The sequence below is a fragment of the Bos indicus x Bos taurus genome, chromosome 5 (genome assembly GCF_003369695.1).
Source record: "Bos indicus x Bos taurus breed Angus x Brahman F1 hybrid chromosome 5, Bos_hybrid_MaternalHap_v2.0, whole genome shotgun sequence".
In the NCBI taxonomy this organism is placed as follows: domain Eukaryota; kingdom Metazoa; phylum Chordata; class Mammalia; order Artiodactyla; family Bovidae; genus Bos; species Bos indicus x Bos taurus.
In genome coordinates this window covers 42,506,611-42,528,306 of record NC_040080.1, presented here as the reverse complement: position 1 = coordinate 42,528,306, position 21,696 = coordinate 42,506,611, and the positions used below count along the sequence as shown (strand labels likewise).

General features: G+C 38.3%; 1 protein-coding gene across 7 annotated transcripts in view; it reads right to left on the bottom strand.

The window, feature by feature from the left end:
- Window positions 1–21,696, bottom strand: part of BICD1 (BICD cargo adaptor 1) — a 253,436-nt gene that overhangs the window by 131,901 nt on the left and 99,839 nt on the right. For all 7 annotated transcript variants that reach the window (XM_027541683.1, XM_027541678.1, XM_027541679.1 and 4 more), the window contains exon 2: window positions 9,565–9,777. In XM_027541683.1, coding sequence (XP_027397484.1) covers window positions 9,565–9,777 — 213 coding nt within the window. The remainder of the gene's footprint in view (window positions 1–9,564; window positions 9,778–21,696) is intronic.

Genomic DNA, 21,696 nt, shown 5'->3' with positions numbered 1-21,696 from the left:
TCAGTCCACACTGGGAGCAAAATCTGAGCCTGGGGTGGGAGAAAAATTTTGAAACAGAATCAAGCTATTTATAGTCGAAACATCAGTGTGTACAAAATGGACTGTGCACTGATCTTTATTCTTATGTTCCAAGAGGTGGAAGTCTGGTGTTTGACCATAATTCACAAGACAGGAAAGAGAAGGGAGGGAGGGTAGGTAGGAGGAGGAAAGAAGGAAGGAAAGGAAAGGAAAGATAGCTATCTATATATTATATATGTAATTCATATATATAACATATATATATATGATATATACATCAAGTATATACCATACCAGTTCTACCTTTTTAAAAAGTAGGTTGGCTTTTGCTGCTTTTTTTTTTTTAATGCTGAATGATAACTGATAAAACCCGATTACCTTAGAAACTGTAAAGAAACTACACATGAATTTTTTTTTAAAAGATTTTATTTTTTAATCTATGCCAGCTCCAGATCTGCCATTTCTGTGTCCTGCCCCAAGGGCATCCCAGGTAGCTCAGTAGTAAAGAAACCACATGCCAAACAGGAGACGTGGGTTTGATCCCTGAGTTGGGAAGATCCCCTAGGGAAGGAAATGGCAATGCACACCAGTATTTTTGCCTGAAAATCCCATTGTCGGGGAGCCTGGTGGGCTACAGTCCATGGGGCTGCAAAGAGTTGGAAATGACTTGGCGACTAAACAACAACATCCTGCCCCAAGCAAAGCTCCCTCGCCATTTCTAACATTAGCTTGACTGCGGTGAAGTTTCCCATTTAATTCTATATTTGACACTAGTTTAATGACTGGCTGTTACACAGGAAGTTGATCCAATTGTCGTTAGCAGGCCAGAAGTTTATGCCTCTTCTTATTGTCTAATGCAGAAAGAAATGATTCACAAATGAAAATGGTAGTATTTTGAACCTGTGTCCTAATGCTGTCCAACATCTGGATGCTGGATGCAACATTTACACATGCCTTCAATTGTGAAGTTTTCCCTAGAATGTTTGGGATTATGGAGATGCTGGTCCTTATTACTTCCCCAAAACAATGATAAAAAAGACTAAATTTATTTTTGACTAAAGATCAACTGATGTTGTTTTGAGAGCTATTTAAAAGTTGTTCTGTTATTTCTCATTGACAAATACAACAACTCAACTTTCTAAATCATAGGGAAAAAGTATTTTCAACTCTTAAAAAGAGAAATTATCTGAAGATGACCAGAATCTACTTGCTGGCTACAAGGACAACCCGGTAGGAATGTGGCAAGTGACCATCGACACCTGCTAGAAACAAACATGGCAGAGCTTTCAAAATTAAAACAAACAAGCAAAAAAACTGGCTTTCTGACTTTAAAAACAAAGAGAAATTAAATGTATATGCTCCTTACAACAAGGCATGCATTTTAATCAGTATTCACTGACTCCATGAGCATATGGGATGACAGCAGGCATGATGATTTTACAGATGTGAATAATGCACTCCTCAATTAATGGAAACCTGATTCTCCCTTGGGGACATTGTTTCCCCTGCAACTCTCTCGAGCGTGGACCTGGAGGTGAGATGGGTGCTCCTCTTGCCTCTCATGGCTGTTTCATTTGTTCTCCTTCTCCTTCACATCTAAAACTATCTGTTTTAAATTTCATGTCATCATGAGATTTTTTAAGTTAGTAAATGTATATTTTTAAAAACCAAATTAACACTAACTTCCTCAAGGGACAGGGTAACAGCAGTAGGAGAGGCTCAGACACTGCATACTATCCACTGCTCAGCACTGTTCTTGTCCCTTATCAAACACCAACTCATTCCCCCTCATTTTTCTAAGACTTTACCTCCTGGTTCACTGCCAATGTTTCCTGAACTCCTGGTCTTAATTCCTAGTATTCTCAGTATGCATAAAGATGATCTCAATTCCTGGAATTCCTCCTCTTGGGGGATCCTCTCCTGTCAACCACTCATTTCCAAGATCATACCTTAGTGACTCATGCTTTTCTAAGTGATTATGTCACCACTTCTCTATCCTCAAATACCCCACAGCCCATCTTCCCTCTCAGCTGCTGACCTTGCTTCCTTCAGTGAAAAAATTGAAGCAACCTGAAAAGAACCTGCAAAGACTCTCTTCATTCAAACCTGCGAGGGTACCAGCAATGCATCCACAAACTCCTCTTTTCCTGGCTATCTACCATAGAAAAATGAATACTTATGTTCACATTAAAATATAAATGTACATGAATGTATATAGCAGCTCTATTTGTAACTGCCAAAATCTGAAAATAACCCAAATGTTCTTCAATAGGTGAATTGATTAAAAAGTAAAACAAAACTGTGGTATATGCATATGATAGTATTTGACAATAAAAAGGAAGGAACGCAACTAACATGCAACAACTAGATGAATCTCAGAGGCATTATGCTGCGGGAAAGAACCCACTCTCAAAGGTTACGTACCATACAGGTCCGTTTACATGACATGCCTGAAAAGACACAACTACAGTGACAGGAACCATCACTGACTATCAGAGATTGAAGAGGGGAGGGTATGACCGCAAAGGAGTAGAAGAGGTGGGAGATTTGGGGGTGAGAAAACTTCTGCATCCTAAGTGTAGTTACATAAATCTACATTTGTCAAAATTCACAGAACTACCCACACATACATTTTAAAAATTCTGTGAACCTGTAACTTTAAATTAATCCTATAAACAAACTCATTAATGTAAATCATTATTCCCAAAGGCACAATGAAATCACAATAATTCAAAAGCGAATTGTTTGAATATTGTTGAACTTTGCTTTCAAATTCTTGATGATGGTAATATGATGGTAATAGGGATGTTGTGTTTACTACAGCTCAGCAAGTGTGGGAAAGAAGCAAGGACTCTTAACCATGCCTGGTTTAGGACAACAGTCTTGACTGCTTGGTGGACAAGTTGTTAGCCTCTCTGTCTCACCTGTAAAGAGGGGATAGAAATAGTACCTGCCTCATAAGTTTAAGAGAATTAGGTGAGATAATTGAAGGAATGTAAAATGCTGAGTATTGTGCTTGGTACATGATAAGCTCTCATAAATGTTAGGTATCATATTATTTAAACCAATTAAAAAGATTGATCATTCTTTTTAAATTAAATTTTAAAAATCACTTTTGACACTTTGCAACATTCCAGGGAGGTATGAGGTCCATTCCCAACAAATACAAAGAGCAGGACAGAAACTGGAACATTTTAGGGAAATAACTTTTCAGCTATAGCCAAGCCATGCCTTTACAGAATGGAAAATCATCATTCATTGGAAGTGTCAATCTTATTCAGCTGTGTGTAAATCAGCTCTCACTGACCAATCATTTAACCAGATCTTAGAGACTAGAAGAAAAGCTTTGTTATTATTGGATGCCTTAATTTAAATAGTTCAACTTCTCCCCACCAGTAAGCACATTCAATGTTGTACTGAGAAATAATGCTGTGACCCTTTTGAGAACCAGACAGGTACAACAGGTTATTTACACTGATGGTATTTAAAAACACCTAGAAGGCTCTCCTCTGGCAACCTATGGGCTTTTAAACACGTGATGTTTCTTATTTTGGTGTCAGGATATCAGCCATTGCTTCTTGTTGTCAGAAGGTGCTGGGGCCTTCTGACAGTAGACCCCAATACATCTTTCTACATTTATTGTTTCTGTCTTGCTGTGTGTAAATAAGTCTGATTACCAAACTTTGAAACAATAAATAACATTAACATAGTCCTCTACTTCTTGTGAAGCAGTTTCATAAAAAAATTTTATCCTTATAAATACCATGAGAAGTAGGAGAGGTGTTATTATAATGTTTATGTGGAAAAATGAGAAGTTTAATCACACATCTGATTGACTGTTTAGATGTTTCTTGCTTAGTCACAGCAGGTACCATCTATCTGTGGTTTTAATGAGACTAAGATGAGGGTAATTTACTATACAAAATGTTATATGTGTTTTTAGTCCATGTGAGCTGCTCTAACAATAACACAATAGGCTAGGCTGCTTAAACAGACATTTATTTCTCATAGCTCTGGAGACTAGGATGTCTAAAATTGAGGCACCAGCAGATTCATATCTACCATATGAATGTGAAGTCATTCACATTGTGAAGTCAGGTGAAGGCCCACTTCCTGGTTCAGAGTTGGCCATCTTCTTGCTGCGTCCTCACATAGTAGAAGGGGTAAGGGAGCTTCTCTGCAGTATTTATAGAGTCTAATTCATGAGGGCTCCACTCTCATGACCTAATCATCCCCAAAGGCCCTACCTCCAAACACTATCACATCGGGGATTAGGTTTCAACATATTAATGCTGGGGGGACACAGACATTCAATCTATAGTACATGCTGTCTAAAACACAGCTCACTATCTCCGGAGATACTAAACATAGAAAGAAAGAGTTCCTGAACACACTGAGTTGCCTTAGCATTGAAAACAACCACTCATTGTCGAATTTTTGTTCACTGATGCTTTCAGGTACCCAAGCATCTGACTCATAGCAATCACTGAAGAGACCTCTGTTGAAAAAATTAATGTGTGATTTCAAAGTAGAAAATCTAAAAAGATGAAAACCATAGGATAAGAAACTCAAACCCTATATCCAGCAGTTCATATTTTCAAAAAATTCCAGTGGGGTAAAGATAGTCAATAGTATGTGGTTAAAGAGCAGACACACATTTTTAAGAGACACTGGATGTCAGTCTAAGAAGGTAATAACCAGGATGCTCAGGCATCCTGAAACCATGTCACATGAGGAAGTGCTAGTGGATCTAGATATGTTTAGTTTGAAAAAGAGAAAATAAGATTGCTCTTTCCAAATATTTTAAGTTATGGGCATGGGCTAAAATTGTCAAGTGGAATAGAAAACTTAAAAAAAAAAGGATTTTCTGTAGATCCAGTGGCTAGGAATATGACCAGTTAGTGAAAATTACAGAGAATCAATTTTTCACTGAATAAAACAGGGCAGTTTAACAATTGGAGCTGCCAAGCACCAGGATGGGCAGGCTTGGGAGGGAGCTAGAAGACAGGAGTGAACAGTAATTTAACATCTCCTATGTGCGTGGTGTTGGACATAGGACCTGTATAATGTATAGGACCTTACATTAGTATTACCATCTCCAGGTCAGAAGTGAGGAAAGTGATGCTTACAGAACAAAAGTGACTTGTCCAATATCACACAGTTGCTAAGTGGCACATCTGGAACTCAAACCAGAGGTAGCTAACTCCTAACATAAGTTATTTCTGTTCAGTTCAACTCAACAAACATTCTTTTTTTAATGTCTGCTTTTGACCAGGGACTATACCGAGTCCTGAGAAATACCAAGATAAATGACAGACAGAAGACAGTTCCTTCCTTGGAAAGATTCAGAGTCTACCATCTCCACAGTGCTAGAAGTGTCTGAATAAAGGTTACATAACCATTCCAGGTTACTAGAGAAAGAATTATTGATCTGGGAGTAGTCTTTATCAAATAATCACTTAAGGTGCCTACATGCCCAAATTCATAGATGTGGCTATAACAGATTTCTGGAAATTGAGCTGGTATATTATAAAATCTGGTTATTCCACTGAGGGGAAAATGGAGCTTCAAATGTGATAAAAAATCATATGAATTAAGCAACTTTTGAAATATAAAATGACCATATCCTAATGTTACCAATAGGTAACATTTTGTTACTGGACCTGAAGGATTAACACTTAATTTGATTAGCTCCCATTTGGTCCTTTGATTGGATGACATTTTTCCTTTATACTCCCTGTCCTTAAAAATCTTATTTACTTCCCTGGTGGCTCAGACGGTAAAGCATCTGTCTACAATGCAGGAGACCTGGGTTTGATCCCTGGGTCGGGAAGATTCCCTGGAGAAGGAAATGGCAACCCACTCCAGTACTCTTGACTAGAAAATCCCATGGACGGAGGAGCCTGCTGTCCATGGGGTTGCAAAGAGTCGGACATGACTGAGCTACTTCACACTTTCACTTTCACTTTTTAAAAACACATACAATAATGCTGTTTAAAATGTCTAAAAATAAGAATTACATGAAAAATCTAAGTTAGGTTTTACAGTCACACATAGTGCTGGAGCTTTTCAACAACTAAAGCAATAATAAAAACATACTGTAATTCCTACCATCTGATTCATATCTCAACAGAAAGAATTTTCAAGGCAATAAATTCAGAGAGGTATTTACCTAATGTTTCTTTAACCTAAGAATATGGACCTACATAATAAATGATATCTTCAATAATATTTTTATGGAGGATTCAGAAAGTTATTAATAATAACAGTTTATGTTTATTATATATTTACTATATAACAAAATAATCTTTAACAAATACCACAAATATAATTCTAAAACTTTTAGCAGAGCTGAGACTAGAATATCGATTTTCTAATGCCCAATTCAGAGAAGGCAATGGCACCCCACTCCAGTACTCTTGCCTGGCAAATCCCATGGGCAGAGGAGCCTGGTAGGCTGCAGTCCATGGGGTCGCTAAGAGTCTGACATGACTGAGCAACTTCACTTTCACTTTTCACTTTTCACTTTCATGCATTGGAGAAGGAAATGGCAACCCACTCCAGTGTTCTTGCCTGGAGAATCCCAGGGACGGCAGAGCCTGGTGGGCTGCTGTCTATGGGGTCGCACAGAGTTGGACACGACTGAAGCGACTTAGCAGCAGCAGCAGCAGCAAACCCAATTCATAAATGCTTCCATTTTTTTCACTATACTATCCTATACATACCACATATAGAAAAGAATTTGGCCATGGAATTACAGATACATACACACACACATGCATGCACATGTGAGTGTAAAATGTCCATAACACACACAGCACACATACAAACACAGGTACCTTTACCAGTACTGATGATTCTACTGAAATTAGAGATTAGTCCTTTTAGTAAATAAAAATAATTCCATTAATTAACTTATCAAATTCACGCAGCATCTGTCAAGCTGATGATTTACTGTGTTTTGCATTGGTTATCTTTGTCTACTTCTCATGGTCCTATCACGTCTCTCTTTCAGTCACTATGCACCCATCTGTACCCAGAATACAAAAAGACAAATAAAACTGAGCCTACAATAAACACAAATCCGGGATTTCAATTTAACACAAGTCATCAAAAGTCTATATCAACATACCAAGAAATAGAATTTATTCCTTTTCTCCTTTTTCAAATGTACTCAACCCTGCATGCTAATAATAACTTTATTAGTGACATTAAAACCTAAGGTCTGCATGAAAAACAGCAGGGCTCCAGGGTGTAGTAATACCACTCACTAGCTTTCAGCCCATCAGAAAGAATATTAACAGATACACTGTTGACACACTTAGAAAACCAGGAAACTGACCACCTGTTTTTCTCTTTTAGTTACCGACAAACCCAAATGGCTATAGTGCCTTGATTGAAAAAATACATAAATTTGGATGTAATAAGTTATTCTCTTACTGCAAATCAACTATCGAAAATACATAGAAATCAAAGGATTATAACCAAGTTATCATTCAGCAATTCCCCAAATTGTGAGCCTTATTATACTCCAATACCCAGCCAAAAAAAAGTCTAAATTAATGTTTCTTAAAGCATGGTCTCTTTGTGCTGTGAATTTGTTAGAAATGCAAATTCTTGAATTCCACCTAGACTTTGAATCAGAATTTTAGGGGCTGGAGCACAAGACTAGGTTTTGATGAGTTGTCTAGGTTATTCTGGTGCTCATTAAAATTCGAGAAATGATCTGAATGAAGGGGTTCTCAATATTTTGTTTCCTTTATGGCCTCAGTTCATTTCTACCTTGCATGCTCATTCATAACCAACTCCTGTTGCTTATCATAAGCCTACTCCTTGGAAACTGCAATCAAGCATGGTGTAAGTGAGGATGCTCTGTCAATCCTCATTGTCTTACATCAACAGAAAAACATCAATGGATACCCTTTCCTCAACCTTTGCTATTCTTCCCTCAGCTGCAACTGCCACGCACAAGATGGGGTGTGCAGCTTTCAGAAGATCCATCCAATTGGCAACCAAAACTGCCCGACTCACTGGTTTCAGTCCTTCTGTACAATCCACCTGCACATGGGTACCCAAGGCACAGGTTGCCATGTCACAGCCCCCCTGCCAACCTGCTATGTGAGCCTGCTGTTCATGGTGGCTGAGGGCCCTGCCTGTGGATGTTCTGGGCTTTGCTTAATCCAGGAAGGTAGCCTATGGCACCTTGAGTCCCCTTGGAGGAGGAGGTCTGGTATAAAAGGATAAGCAAGTGATGATGAAAACCCAGCACATACAGATGCGACAAATGAAGAACTGGAGATGGGCTTTGTTTTTTAACAATCATTTAGGAAAGTGAGGCAGAGTGTCCTGAAAACGCTCATGTTGTTCTCGGTACTCAGCACTGAATTCCCCTTGGGTGGCTCCTTTCTTTGTCTCCAGAGTCATACTGCTATATTTGGAGCATGCCCAAAGGCAACAAACTAGGTAAAGCAGATACTTTACTGTCAATATTCACTGACTTCAGTGTAATATAGACACAGGCTAATGTAAATTATTGATTAAATTTAAGTAAATTTTAGACAACTTATATCTTGTAATAATGAAACTTTACTTGTAATATGCCACTAATTTCAAGAGAAGGGTATCAGTGGGTTGCTTTGGTTGCATTTCACAGTATCAAACAATTTTTTCATCCGATGTTTTTCTATTATAATGCTCAGTTAATGAGCCTACTTGGTAGTGTACCCAGCATTTGTTCATTAACCTCCACTGCACTGGTGTAGGAATTAAAGGATACCTGCACCTCTTCTACAGCTTTCTTAATCAAAAAATGGAGTGAACAATTTAATATGAAATTTTCAAAACTACTCCTAAACGGGTAGTGGATGAAGCTGCTTTTGGCTATTTCTGTCCCCAGGATCACCTCCTCCGTGCAGGGCAGAATGACTCTGCCACTCTGAAACCATCTGGCATGTGATGCTGCTAAGTACAAAGCTGAAGGGAACGAGCGAGTTCAGGGGAGGCCTTGGAATGAAGAAGGCTCCTAATCTGATTCATACCAGCTATAATTTGCTGCTTGTCTACAACCAGCAAAACAATTTATGGTTCTCTAACGCCAGACTCTCGGACTCCCTCAAAACACTCCTCCGCCAGTCTCTCTCCCTCAGTGAGGAGAGGCCTGTGCTAACACCACTGTCATTTTGAATTAGTGCTGACGCTGAGCATAAGAGCCAACCATTCCTCTCCACATTGTATTGAAACAGGTAAAGGGAGGGAAGTGTTAAGCTCACTATATTTTTTAAACACCTCTGCAGAAATAGCAAGACCAGGTCCCAAGTACTCAATAAATAAAGGCTTTATAATGATAAGAGAGAGAAAAGCTCACTTCAGAATAAGCTTTCATTTCACTAAAAAAGCAGAAAAAATTGCTAGCATTGACATTATGTGCTTCTTGTTTAATATAGCTCCTCTGATTAGTGAAAAAGTTTTATTCCTCTTTCCTAGCAAGAATTTTATCTTCTCTCTCCCACAGCTCTCTCACAGGGAATATGTTTGCTATTTGTTTACCTCCTTCAGATCCTGCACGACGGCTGTGAGCCTCTCATTTTCTGCCTGGACATTAGTGACTACAGCCCGGCTCTGTTTCAGTTCGTTCTGCATATCCAAGATCTTCCCCAGATAGTAAGCTTCCTTCGATGCTGACTCCTGCAGAAGCGTTTCCTCCCGAGTCTCTCCATCCTCAGCAACCTTACGGTGGATGGAGAAGGACTGCCCAAACGCCTGCGGAGGATTTGAAAAGAGAAAGAGCACAAAATGAAATGCACCGCTGCACTACTCAACAGAATTGGGAACATGATTCATTTTGATTTGTGTACAAGAAAAGCTATTCAGCAAGACTTTCAGAAGCAAAAACTACACAGTTCATGTAACAGGCTAGCAGCTCTCACTGACACTTGAAATAATTCAATTTAATAAGGAGAAAGAAAATTTTAAATGTTTTGCTAAAATATAGATATAATGTGTTAAAACTTGAAAAACATTACTGCTTGTTTTATGTTACCATTTTTTAGAAAAATCCTATCAAGGGATAGACAGCTAAGCACTAAGGAAACCATAAAAATTCATATTCTAATTTTCAGTCTAGAAAAAAAATCCCCAAAATAATTTTCGAGAAAGAAAATGATAGTTTCATTAGCTTTCTAATACATTAGTGGTAAAAATATATCAATTACAAACAATACCTTTAAGAGAGAAAACTACCAAACAGCATTCAAACTTCTGGTACCACAAAAAGACATAAAATGAGATCAATATTTAAGAAAACATATCTGTGTATAAAGAAATTTTAAAAACCCAGAAATTAATGAAATTGATAAGCTACAGTTGGTGAGTAGGAACGAGGTAGAAAGAATGAGGGAATGAAATGCTATACAACAGATCACATTTCATAGGAGTGACACTTTTTGAGATTGTCTTATATCATTCTCACTCTTAGAACTACAGTATGCAGTTTCACATTTTGTTGTTCAGTAGCTCAGTTGTGTCGACTCTTTGCGACCCCGTGAACTGCAGCATGCCAGGCTTCCCTGTCCTTCACCATCTCCCAGAGTTTGCTCAAACTCATGTCCATTGAGTCGGTGATGCCATCCAACCATCTCATCCTGTCATCCCCTTCTCATCCTGCCTTCTTTTCCAGCATCAGGGTCTCTTCCTGTGAGTCAGCTCTTTGCATCAGGTGGCCAAAGTATTGGAGCTTCAGCTTCAGCATTAGTCCTTCCAATGAATACTCAAGATTGATTTCCTCTAGGATTGACTGGTTGGATCTCCTTGCAGTCCAAGGGACTCTCAAGAGTCTTCTCTAAACCACAGTTCAAAAGCATCAATTCTTTGGTGCTCAGCCTTCTTTATGGTGCAACCCTCATATCCATACATGGCCACTGGAAAAATGATAGCTTTAACTATACAGACCTTTGTTAGCAAAGTAAGGCCTCTACTCTTTATAATGTTTCATGTACCTCCCAAATAAATAATAATTAAGATCAGCCTCTATGTGTCCAGGGACCCAATGGAACACAAATAGTAACAAATGAACCCAGCTGTACTACAAATGAACAACATGACTACATTGAAAGGAGTCAAGAAAAAAAGATCTAACCTGAGCAATTTTGGAAATGGGTATTTTTGCTATACACTATAAAGCTAAAGACAAAACAAATTGTACCCAAACACTATAGTCTAGTTAGTAAATTTGTTTCTCATGGGGATTACAGAGACACAATTCTAAAACTCCTTTGTATACTAGGTTTGAGGAAAAAAGTAAACATATTATGGATAATGAAAGCCAAATTTCTCCCTGCTGGAGAAAGGCATTACAAATAAAGAAAGGGAGAAGGAAACTAGCAGTATTGAGTTGTAATTAGAAGTATCAGGATAGTCTTTAACAGGGAAGTAGTTCAATAGATGGAGAGACCAAAGTGCTTATGTGTGGTTGTGTACACAGATTTTCTAGCTCTGTCAGCAAACCTTGCAGTCAAATTTTGTTTCTAAATATCAATCCCCAATTAAAAGAACTAGGGTTCTTTGAAGAAATGACTGAGTCCCTGGCTGGAGCAAAATGAACTTGGTGCAAGCTGTGGTGCCAAAGAGTAACAAAATGCTTTTTAAAAATGACGTGGATATGTCAAAAGACACAAGAGTCTAACTAAAGAGGCTCCCAAATGGCCAAATCTGGGATAATTGGGGGAGACAAAAGAGTTACAGTAGTGAATTATAATCCACAAAACAAAATCAATATTCATGAGTCCACACTGATGTAATAACTGAATAAATAAGGGAAGAAGAAACAGCTTTTCTTCACAGTAGAATTCTAATAATTTAATTCTAATAGAAATAAAATACATCAGCATTACTTGGCAGATACCAAGTAATAATTATTGCAGGTAAAGATTATCAATGAAATATATGGAATATAAAATAACAGGTAAAAAATATGATGAGAAACAGGATATTTGCATAGTCTTAAAGCATTTTCTCCCAAGATATTTATTAATTCCAATGGGAAAAACAGTAACTTTGCAATGGAGTAACCCAGTAGACCTTAACTAAGTGACCAAAACTTAGCTCAGCAGCAACAAGACATCCTGACATTGTGTACCCTCTGATCAACACATGCAGCAGGCACAGGGTCATTTCTGTGATATTCTTACCAAAAATGCATAAGCCAGTTTTTACCACAAGAAAGCATGAAGCAAATCAAAATGGAAACATTCTACAAAATAATTGGCCAGGACCCTTCAAAAGTATTAAGGTTAGGAAAAAGAGAGAAAGACTTCTCTAGACAAGATGAGACTAAGGAAACATAACAAATGCAGTACAGGAACCTAGATTGCAGCCAGCCCTGAAAAAAAGATATTAGTAGGACATTTGGCAAAATCAGAATATACTCTTAATATTGGCTAATAATACTGTAGCAATGTCAATTTCTGGTCCCCATATTTGTACTCTGGTTACCTTAGGGTAGCTCAGACGGTAAAATACCTGCCTGCAAGTTCAGTCCCTGGGTTGGGAAGATCCCCTAGAGAAGGGAATGGCTACACACTGCAGTATCATTGCCTGGAGAATTCCATGGACAGAGAAGCCTGGCGAGTTACAGTCCATGGGGTTGCAAAGAGTCAGGCATGACTAAAGCGACTCAGCACACATACACACACACACACATACATACATACATATATTTTAAAATTTCAAATGTTATTAAATGATGCTTCTGGACTGTGTACAGATCATGAAGAAATAAGGCTAGAATCAACAGAGAAGGATACTCTTGGTGTTTGGCTTCTTCAGTCTCAGGACAGAAAGACATACTTTATTGGAGTAGCCAAGATTCTACATGTGATAATACATGTATAGACTTCTGAACAGATGAAAAATTAACTTTGGAGGTGCCACTGACCTTGCTTTTCCATTGGTAATGATCAGACTCTGTGAGAGCAATTCTGAACTCATTACTCATTAAATGCCTTTGGAAAGATGTCTGGCAGCACATCTCTCCGTGGTGACCTGGTGACATCTTCAGTAGACCCTCACCCTGGCAAAGGAACCTTAACTATATCTTCTTCTTAGTGTAGTCAGTAAGTTGCGCCCAACTCTTTTGCTACCCCCAGGGACTATACCCCACCATGCTCCTCTGTCCATGGGATTTTCCAGGCAAGAATACTGGAGTGGATTGCCATTTTCTTTTCCACCAGATCTTCCTGACCCAGGGATTGAACCTGGGTCTTCTGCATTGTCAGGTGGATTCTTTATCACTGAGCCACCAGTGAAGCCCGACTATATACTTAAGTACTAGTGAAATCTAAAATTAGCATGAACTCTGTGTCAGGCACCTCAGCCTGCTTCTTTTTCACAATTACTTCCTCACTACTAGGTAACAGAAAACTTCCACAGGCCATTTTCTTAACTCTGCCTGAGTAAAATCAATAGACTAAGGCAACCTATGGTTCTCACATTATTCTCAGCACACAGGCAATGCTCCCTTGGTGGCTAAATTGACCCCTAAGATCTTAATTAATAGCAAGTGTACTCTGGATCCAGCACCAAAGGAAATAAAACATTTCAGTATATACACAGAAGAGATCTTCAAAATATAGTCAAGAAAAAAAAAAAAAATACAGTCAAGAATTGAAACTGAAAATACAAATTGATGAATTCATTTTTGACAAATTCATCTTTGATGAATCCTTAACTCATATTTATTGCAGCTCAGAACCTTTAACTGAGCATAGGGGTATCCAAAAGTTAGTCATCATTTTTATGAGGAATGTGTAATTTCACTAGGCCTGATTTAAAACCAGTGTAAGTATGGAAAGTTATTCAAGAACATTTATTATGGTGTAATTTTTTTTTAATATAAAAATAACACCAATCCAGCACAGGCTACAGATGTTCCATGATCTACATTTGCAAATTCTTTGAGAACTAACACGACTCAGAAAAATCTGCATTAAGGGAGAGTGAAGGAGAAAACACTCCTATTTTACCCAATTCCTAACTGTTGGTAACCAGAACTGGCCATGACAGCCAGCTGACAACTATCATGCGGCTAATTGTTGATGCTGATTTACCAGGCCTGTGTGGCTCTGCCAGGTACCTCCCTCCTCCACCACCATTCCAAGTAACTCCTGACAAAGTTGGACCCAAGAGAAGAGAAGCAGTCTCTTATAAGACTACTGAAGCTGCATGCTTGGCAGAAATCACAAAACTAGCTTTGCTATTTATAGGCAAACGTAGAGCAGTCATGCTTCTAGTTATATTTTGTTCAGATAGCAAATTCTTTTTAGGCACTGCAGTCATTTCATGGACAATCTTTATCTGAAATTAGTTTGAGATAAACTGACATTTCTATACAATTTTAGAATGTACTAGGATTTCTCATCATATGTGTAGCTATAATTCCACAATTATCACCTTTAATATAGTACATCACAGTGTATCAGTTGATTTCAACTGTGGGGCAGTTTAAGTCCATTCAGCTATATAATAAGTATACCTTGCTTTCTTATTCTACTCACATGACCTCTTAATCCAAAGAAAACTGGTATTTTTTACCTTCATATTCAAGACAATATGTTAACCGTTAAGTGGAATTTTCATGCTTCTTGTCTTTCATAATATGAAAGACGAAGTTCAGCTAGTATATTTAATAATATCATATTATCTCTCAAATATGATCCTTGGTTACAGGACTTTCATTCTTTCATCTTAAAAATTGTGACAAAAGGGTATACTAGGTTATTCAAGGACAGTAGACAAAGTAGTTTTTACTTGAAATCCTAAAACTTGTTCATACATTTGTTTGTTCACTAAACAAGCATTTACAGATAACTGTAAACAGGCATTGCTTGAGGCACTAAGGATTCAGCAACATTTTAGAAAAAAAATCTCTGCTTTTGGGAGAATTCTAGTGGAACACAAATAAATCAGTAAGTATGTGGTATAATGTTAGAAAAATTTAAAAATAAAATGAAATTCAGGGTAAGAGCATAAAACAGCACTGCCAAATAGGACTCCCATCAATGATATATCTGTGTTGTCCAATATGGTAACCACTGTCTACGTGTGGCAAAAGAGCTCTTGAAATGTGGCAATATGACCAAAGAAATAAGTTTTTAATTTTATGTACTCTAACCCATGTTGGAGAAGGAAACAGCAACCCACTCCAGTATTCTTACCTGGAGAATCCCATGGATGGGTCGCAAAGAGTCAATCACAACTGAGACTTCACTCACTCAACCCATGTTCGATCACAGTAATCCAAGTCTATGCCCCAAGCAGTAATGTTGAAGCTGAAGTTGAATAATTCTATGAAGACCCACGGGACCTTATAGAACCAGCACCCAAAAAAGATATCCTATTCATTATAGGGGACTCTAATGAAAAAGTAGGAAGTCAAGAGATACCTGGAATAACAGGCAAATTTGGCCTTGGAGTACAAAATGAAGCAGGGCAAGGGTAACAGAGTTTTGTACAGAGAACGCACTGTTCATAGCAAACAACACAAGAGATGAGTCTACACACTGACATCACTAGATGATCAATACTGAAATCAGATTGATTATATTCTTTGTAGGCAAAGATGGAGAAGCTCTATACAGTCAACAAAAGACAAGACCCAGAGCTGACTGTGGCTCAGATCATGAATTCCTTATTGCCAAATTCAGACTTCAAATGAAAAAAGTAGGGAAAACCACTATACCACTCAGATCAGTTCAGTTCAGTTCAGTCACTCAGTCGTGTTCCTACTCTTTGCGACTCCATGGACTGCAGCACGCCAGGCCTCCCTGTCCATCACCAACTCCCAGAATTTACTCAAATTCATGTTCATTGAGTCAGTGATGCCATCCAACCATCTCATCCTCTGTCATCCCCTTCTCCACCTGTCTTCAATCTTTCCTAGCATCAGGTCTTTTCAAATAAGTCAATTCTTCACATCAGGTGACCAAAGTATTGGAGGTTCAGCTTCAGCATCAGTCCTTCCAATGAATATTCAAGACTGATTTCCTTTAGGACTGGTTGGATCTCCTTGCAGTCCAACGGACTCTCAAGAGTCTTTTCCAACACCACAGTTCAAAAGCATCAATTCTTCAGCGCTCAGCTTTCTTTACAGTCCAACTGTCACATCCATACATGACTACTGGAAAAGCCATAGCCTTGACTAGACTGATCTTTGTCAGCAAAGTAATGTCTCTTCTTTTTAATATGCTGTCTAGGTTGGTCATAACTTTACTTCTAAGGAGTAAGCATCTTTTAATTTCATTCAGGTATGACCTAAATCAAATCCCTTATGGTTATACAGTGGAAACGATGAATAGATTCAAGGGATTAGGTCTGGTAGACAGTGCATGAAGAACTATGGACAGAGGCTCTTGACATTGTACAGAAGGCAGGGAGCAAGATCATCCCCAAGAAAAAGAAATGCAAAAAGGCAAAATAGTTGTCTGAGGAGGATTTACAAGAGCTGAGAAAAGAAGAGAAGCTAAAGGCAAAGAAGAAAAGGGAAGATATACCCATCTGAATGCAGAGTTCCAAAGAATAGCAAGGAGAGATAAGAAAGCCTTCCTCAGTGATCAATGCAAAGAAATAGAGGAAAACAACAGAATGGGAAAGACTAGAGATCTCTTCAAGACAATTAGACAAAACAGGGAAACATTTCATGCAAAGATGGGCACAATAAAGGGCAGAAATGGTACAGACCCAACAGAAGCAGAATATATTAAGAAGAGGTGGCAAGAATACACAAAAGAACTGTACAAAAAAGATTTTCATGACTCAGATAACCACCATGGTGTGAACATTCATCAAGAGCCAGACATCCTGGAATGCAAAGTCAAGTGGGTCTTAGGAAGCATCACTACGAACAAAGCTAGTGGAGGTGATGGAATTCCAGTTGAGCTATTTCAAATTTTAAAAGATGGTGCAGTGAAAGTGCTGCACTCAATATGTCAGCAAATTTGGAAAACTCATCAGTGGTCACAGGACTGGAAAAGGTCAGTTTTCATTCCAATCCCAAAGAAAGGCGATGTCAAAGAATGTTCAAACTGCTACACAGTTGCACTCATCTCACATACTAGCAAAGTAATGCTCAAAATTCTCCAAGCTAGGCTTCAACAGTACATGAACCATGACCTTTCAGATGTTCAAGCTGGTTTTAGAAAAGGCAGAGGAACCGGAGATCAAATTGCCAACATCCGCTGGATCATCAAAAAAGCAAGAGAGTACCAGAAAAACATCTACCTCAGCTTTCTTAACACACCAAAGCATTTGACTATGTGGATCATAGGAAAGAGATTATGACACATTAGCCTCAAAAGCTTCTGTATACCCTTCCTTGATTCTATCTCCTCTGCTATACCCCAACCTCTCTTCAGGGAAGCAATACCCTATTTTGTATTTACCATTTTCTTGCTTTCTTTATACTTTACTATATATCTATGCACTTGGAAGCAACAAATAATTTAATATTGTTGTTGTTGTTCAGTTGCTCAGTCGTATCCAACTCTTTGAGACCCCATGGACTGCACCACACTAGGCTTCCCGGTCCTTCACCATCTCCTGGAGCTTGCTCAATCTCGTGTCCATTCCATTGGTGACACCATCCAACCATCTCATTCTCTGTCATCCCCTTCTCCTTCTGCCTTCAATCTTTTCCAGCATCAGGGTCTTTTCCAGTGAGTCAGCTCTTCACATCAGGTAGCCAAAGAATTGGAGCTTCAGCTTCAGCATCAGTCCTTCCAGTGAATACTCAGGACTGATTTCCTTTAGATTAACTGGTTTGATCTTTCTGTCCAAGGAACTCTCAAGAGTCTTCTCCAACACCCCACTTAAAAAGCATCAATTCTTTGACATTTAGCCTTTGGTATGATACAACTCTCACATCCATACGTGACTCTTGGAAAATCCATAGCTGTGACTATATGGACATTTGTTGGCAAAGTAATGTCTCTGCTTTTTAAAATATTGTCTAAATTCCATATATATGTTTTAGTATACTGTATTGGTGTTTTCCTTTCTGACTTACTTCACTCTGTATAATAGGCTCCAGTTTCATCCACCTCATTAGAACTGATTCAAATGTATTCTTTTTAATGGCTGAGTAATATTCCATCGTGTATATGTACCACAGCTTTCTTATCCATTTGTCTGCTGATGGACATCTAGGTTGCTTCTATGTCCTGGCTATTATAAACAGTGCTGCAATGAACACTGGGTACATGTGTCTCTTTTGATTCTCATTTCCTCAGTGTGTATGCCCAGCAGTGGGATTGCTGGGTCATATGGCAGTTCTATCTCCAGGTTTTTAAGGAATCTCCACACTGTTCTCCATAGTGGCTGTACTAGTTTGCATTCCCACCAACAGTGTAAGAGTGTTCCCTTTTCTCCACACCCTCTCCAGCATTTATTGCTTATAGACTTTTGGATAGCAGCCATTCTGACTGGCGTGAAATAGTACCTCATTGTGGTTTTCATTTGCTTTTCTCTGATAATGAGTGATGTTCAGCATCTTTTCATGTGTTTATTAGCCATCTGTATGTCTTTTTTGGAGAAATGTCTGTTTAGTTCTTTGGCCCACTTTTTATTGGGTCTTTTATTTTTCTGGAATTGAGCTGCAGGAGTTCCTTGTATATTTTTGAGATTAATTCTTTGTCCATTGCTTTGTTTGCTATTATTTTCTCCCAGTCCAGGTTTGATGCATGATACAGGGTGCTTGGGGATGGTGCACTGGGATGACCCAGAGGGATGGGATGGGGAGGGAAGAGAGAGGGGGGGTTCAGGATGGGGAACACATGTACACTCATGGTGGATTCAAGACAATGTATGGCAAAACCAATACAATATTGTAAAGTAAAATAAATAAATTTTAAAAATAAACATAAGAAAATTACTTTATATAAATGAGTTTTGGGATACTCGAATGCTAGGAGGTCCGTTAGATTTGAAATAAGATGTACATGAACTATATAACTCTGTATTGATCTTTAATCCACAGTAAATCAAGGAAGAAACAAGATTGTCACTGCATAAAAATAAATAATATATTGTCTAGGTTTGTCATAGCTTTGCTTCGAAGGAGCAAGTGTCTTTTTTAATTTCATGGCTGCAGTCACCATCTGCAGTGATTTTGGAGTCCAAGAAAAAATGTCTCTCACTGTTTCCATTGTTTACCCATCTATTTGCCATGAAGTGATGGGACCAGATGCCATGATCTTAGTTTTTTTGAATGTTGAATTTAAACCCAGCTTTTTCACTCTCCTCTTTCACTTTCATCAGGAGGCTCTTTAGTTCCTCTTCACTTTCTGCCATAAGCATGGTGTCATTTGCATATCTGAGGTTATTGATATTTCTCCCAGCAATCTTGATTCTAGCTTGTGCTTCATCCAGCCCAGCATTTCACATGATGTACTCTGCATATAAGTTAAATAAGCAGGGTGACGTACTCCCTTCCCAATTTTGATCCAGTCCATTGTTCCATGTCCAGTTCTAACTGTTGTTTCTGGACCTGCATACAGGTTTCTCTGGAGGCAGGTAAGGTGGTCTGGTATTCCCACCTCTTTAAGAATTTTCCACAGATTGTTGTGATCCACACAGTGAAAGGATTTAGCATAGTCAATGAAGCAGAATTAGATGTTTTCCTGGAATTCTCTTGCTTTTTTGATGATCCAGTGGATGTTGGCAATTTGACGTCTGGTTCCTCTGCCTTTTCTTAATCCAGTTTGAACATCTGGAAGTTCTCAGTTCACATATTGTTGAAGCCTGGTTTGGAGAATTTTGAGCATTACTTTGCTAGCATGTGAAATGAGTGCACTTCTGTGGTAGTTTGAACATTCTTTGGCATTGCCTTTCTTTAGAATTGGAATGAAAACCGACCTTTTCCAGTCCTGTGACCACTGCTGAGTTTTCCAAATTTTACTGGCATATTGAGTGAAGCACTTTCACAGCACCATCTTTTAGGATTTGAAATAGCTCAACTGGAATTCCATCACCTCTACTAGCTTTGTTTGTAGTGATGCTTCCTAAGGCCCATTTGACTTCACACTCCAAGATGTCTGAGTCTAGGTGAGTGATCACACCATCTTGCTTATCTGGGTTACTGAGATCTCTTTTGTACAGTCCTTCTTTGTATTCTTGCCACATCTTCTGAATATTTAATATCATTTTCTTTTAAAATTTGCATAATGGAATCATTCCATAGGCATTCTTTTGCAATTTGCTTTTTAAACTCAACTTTCAATGGCTAATATTTAACCATTTTGATAAATGTAGCTATTATTGATCTATTTTCATTGTTATATTATTTTGAATAAGTATATACCTCATTTTAATATTCCATTCTCCTAATCTTAACAATGGATGACTGGATCCATTGCATCCAGTTATTTTGCTATCATAACAGTGTGCATATCTCCCTGGTTAGTACTTATCAAAATACATTTTGGGAAGGATTTGTTTTATTTCCAATCATTGGTGGACTAACACTTTTGCAAAATACAATAAAAATGTACTACTAGAACCATGTATCTATGACATGACCCAACCATGTCCATGTAGATTTGTACACAAATGTGCACACCTTTATATGTAATAGACAAAAACTGAAATGTCCATCAACAGATGAATGAATAAAGAAATTGCAGTATATCCATAAAATGGATTATTACTCAGAAGTTAAAATGAATGAACTATTGATACATGCAACATGGTTGAATTGTAAAATAAGTATGCTGAGTAAAATAGGTCAGACAAATCTTATCTACTTGACAGAAAGCAGATAAGTGGTTGCCCTGGAGAGGGGTGTGGGTGGCAGAGAGCTGGGGGAGCTTAAGGAAGCAGTGAAGCAGTGTGGAAAGGAAAAAGGAAGGATTATGATGGTACACAAAACACTTTAAGGACTAATGGATATATTCATTATCTTGTTTGTGATGATGATTTCACAAATGTATACATATGTCAAAATTCATCCAGTTGTACACTTTAAGTATGTGCAGTTTGTTGTATGTCAATTATACTTTAATAAAACTATATAAATAATAAATTACTAGAAAAATACTAGAAGAAAAACACAGAATGTAAGCCCCAATGGTTTTTTTTAAAGACTTCCTTTAGAGTGGTTTTGGTTCACAGCAAAATTGAGAGGAAAGTACAGGGATTTCCCAAATACTCCCTGCCCTCTGACATGCATAGCCTCCCCCACCAGAGAGCTACTTTCATTACAACTGAAGAACCTACACTCACACGTCATAATCACCCGAAGTCTACAGTTTACATTAGGGTTCACTCTTGGTGGTATATATTCTGTGGATTCAGACACAGCCGGAATGACATGTATCTACCATTACACTATCATACAGAGTAGTTTCACTGAAGAACCTACACTCACACATCATAATCACCCAAAGTCTACAGTTTACATTAGGGTTCACTCTTGGTGGTATATATTCTGTGGATTCAGACACAGCCGGAATGACATGTATCTACCATTACACTATCATACAGAGCAGTTTCACTGCCCTAAAAACTCTCTGCTCTATCTGTTCTGCTATACCCTCCAATTCCTGCCAACTACTGACTTGTTCACAGTCCCAGAATTTTGCTTTTTTCTGAACGTCATATACTTGGAATCATACGGTATGAAGTCTTCTCAGA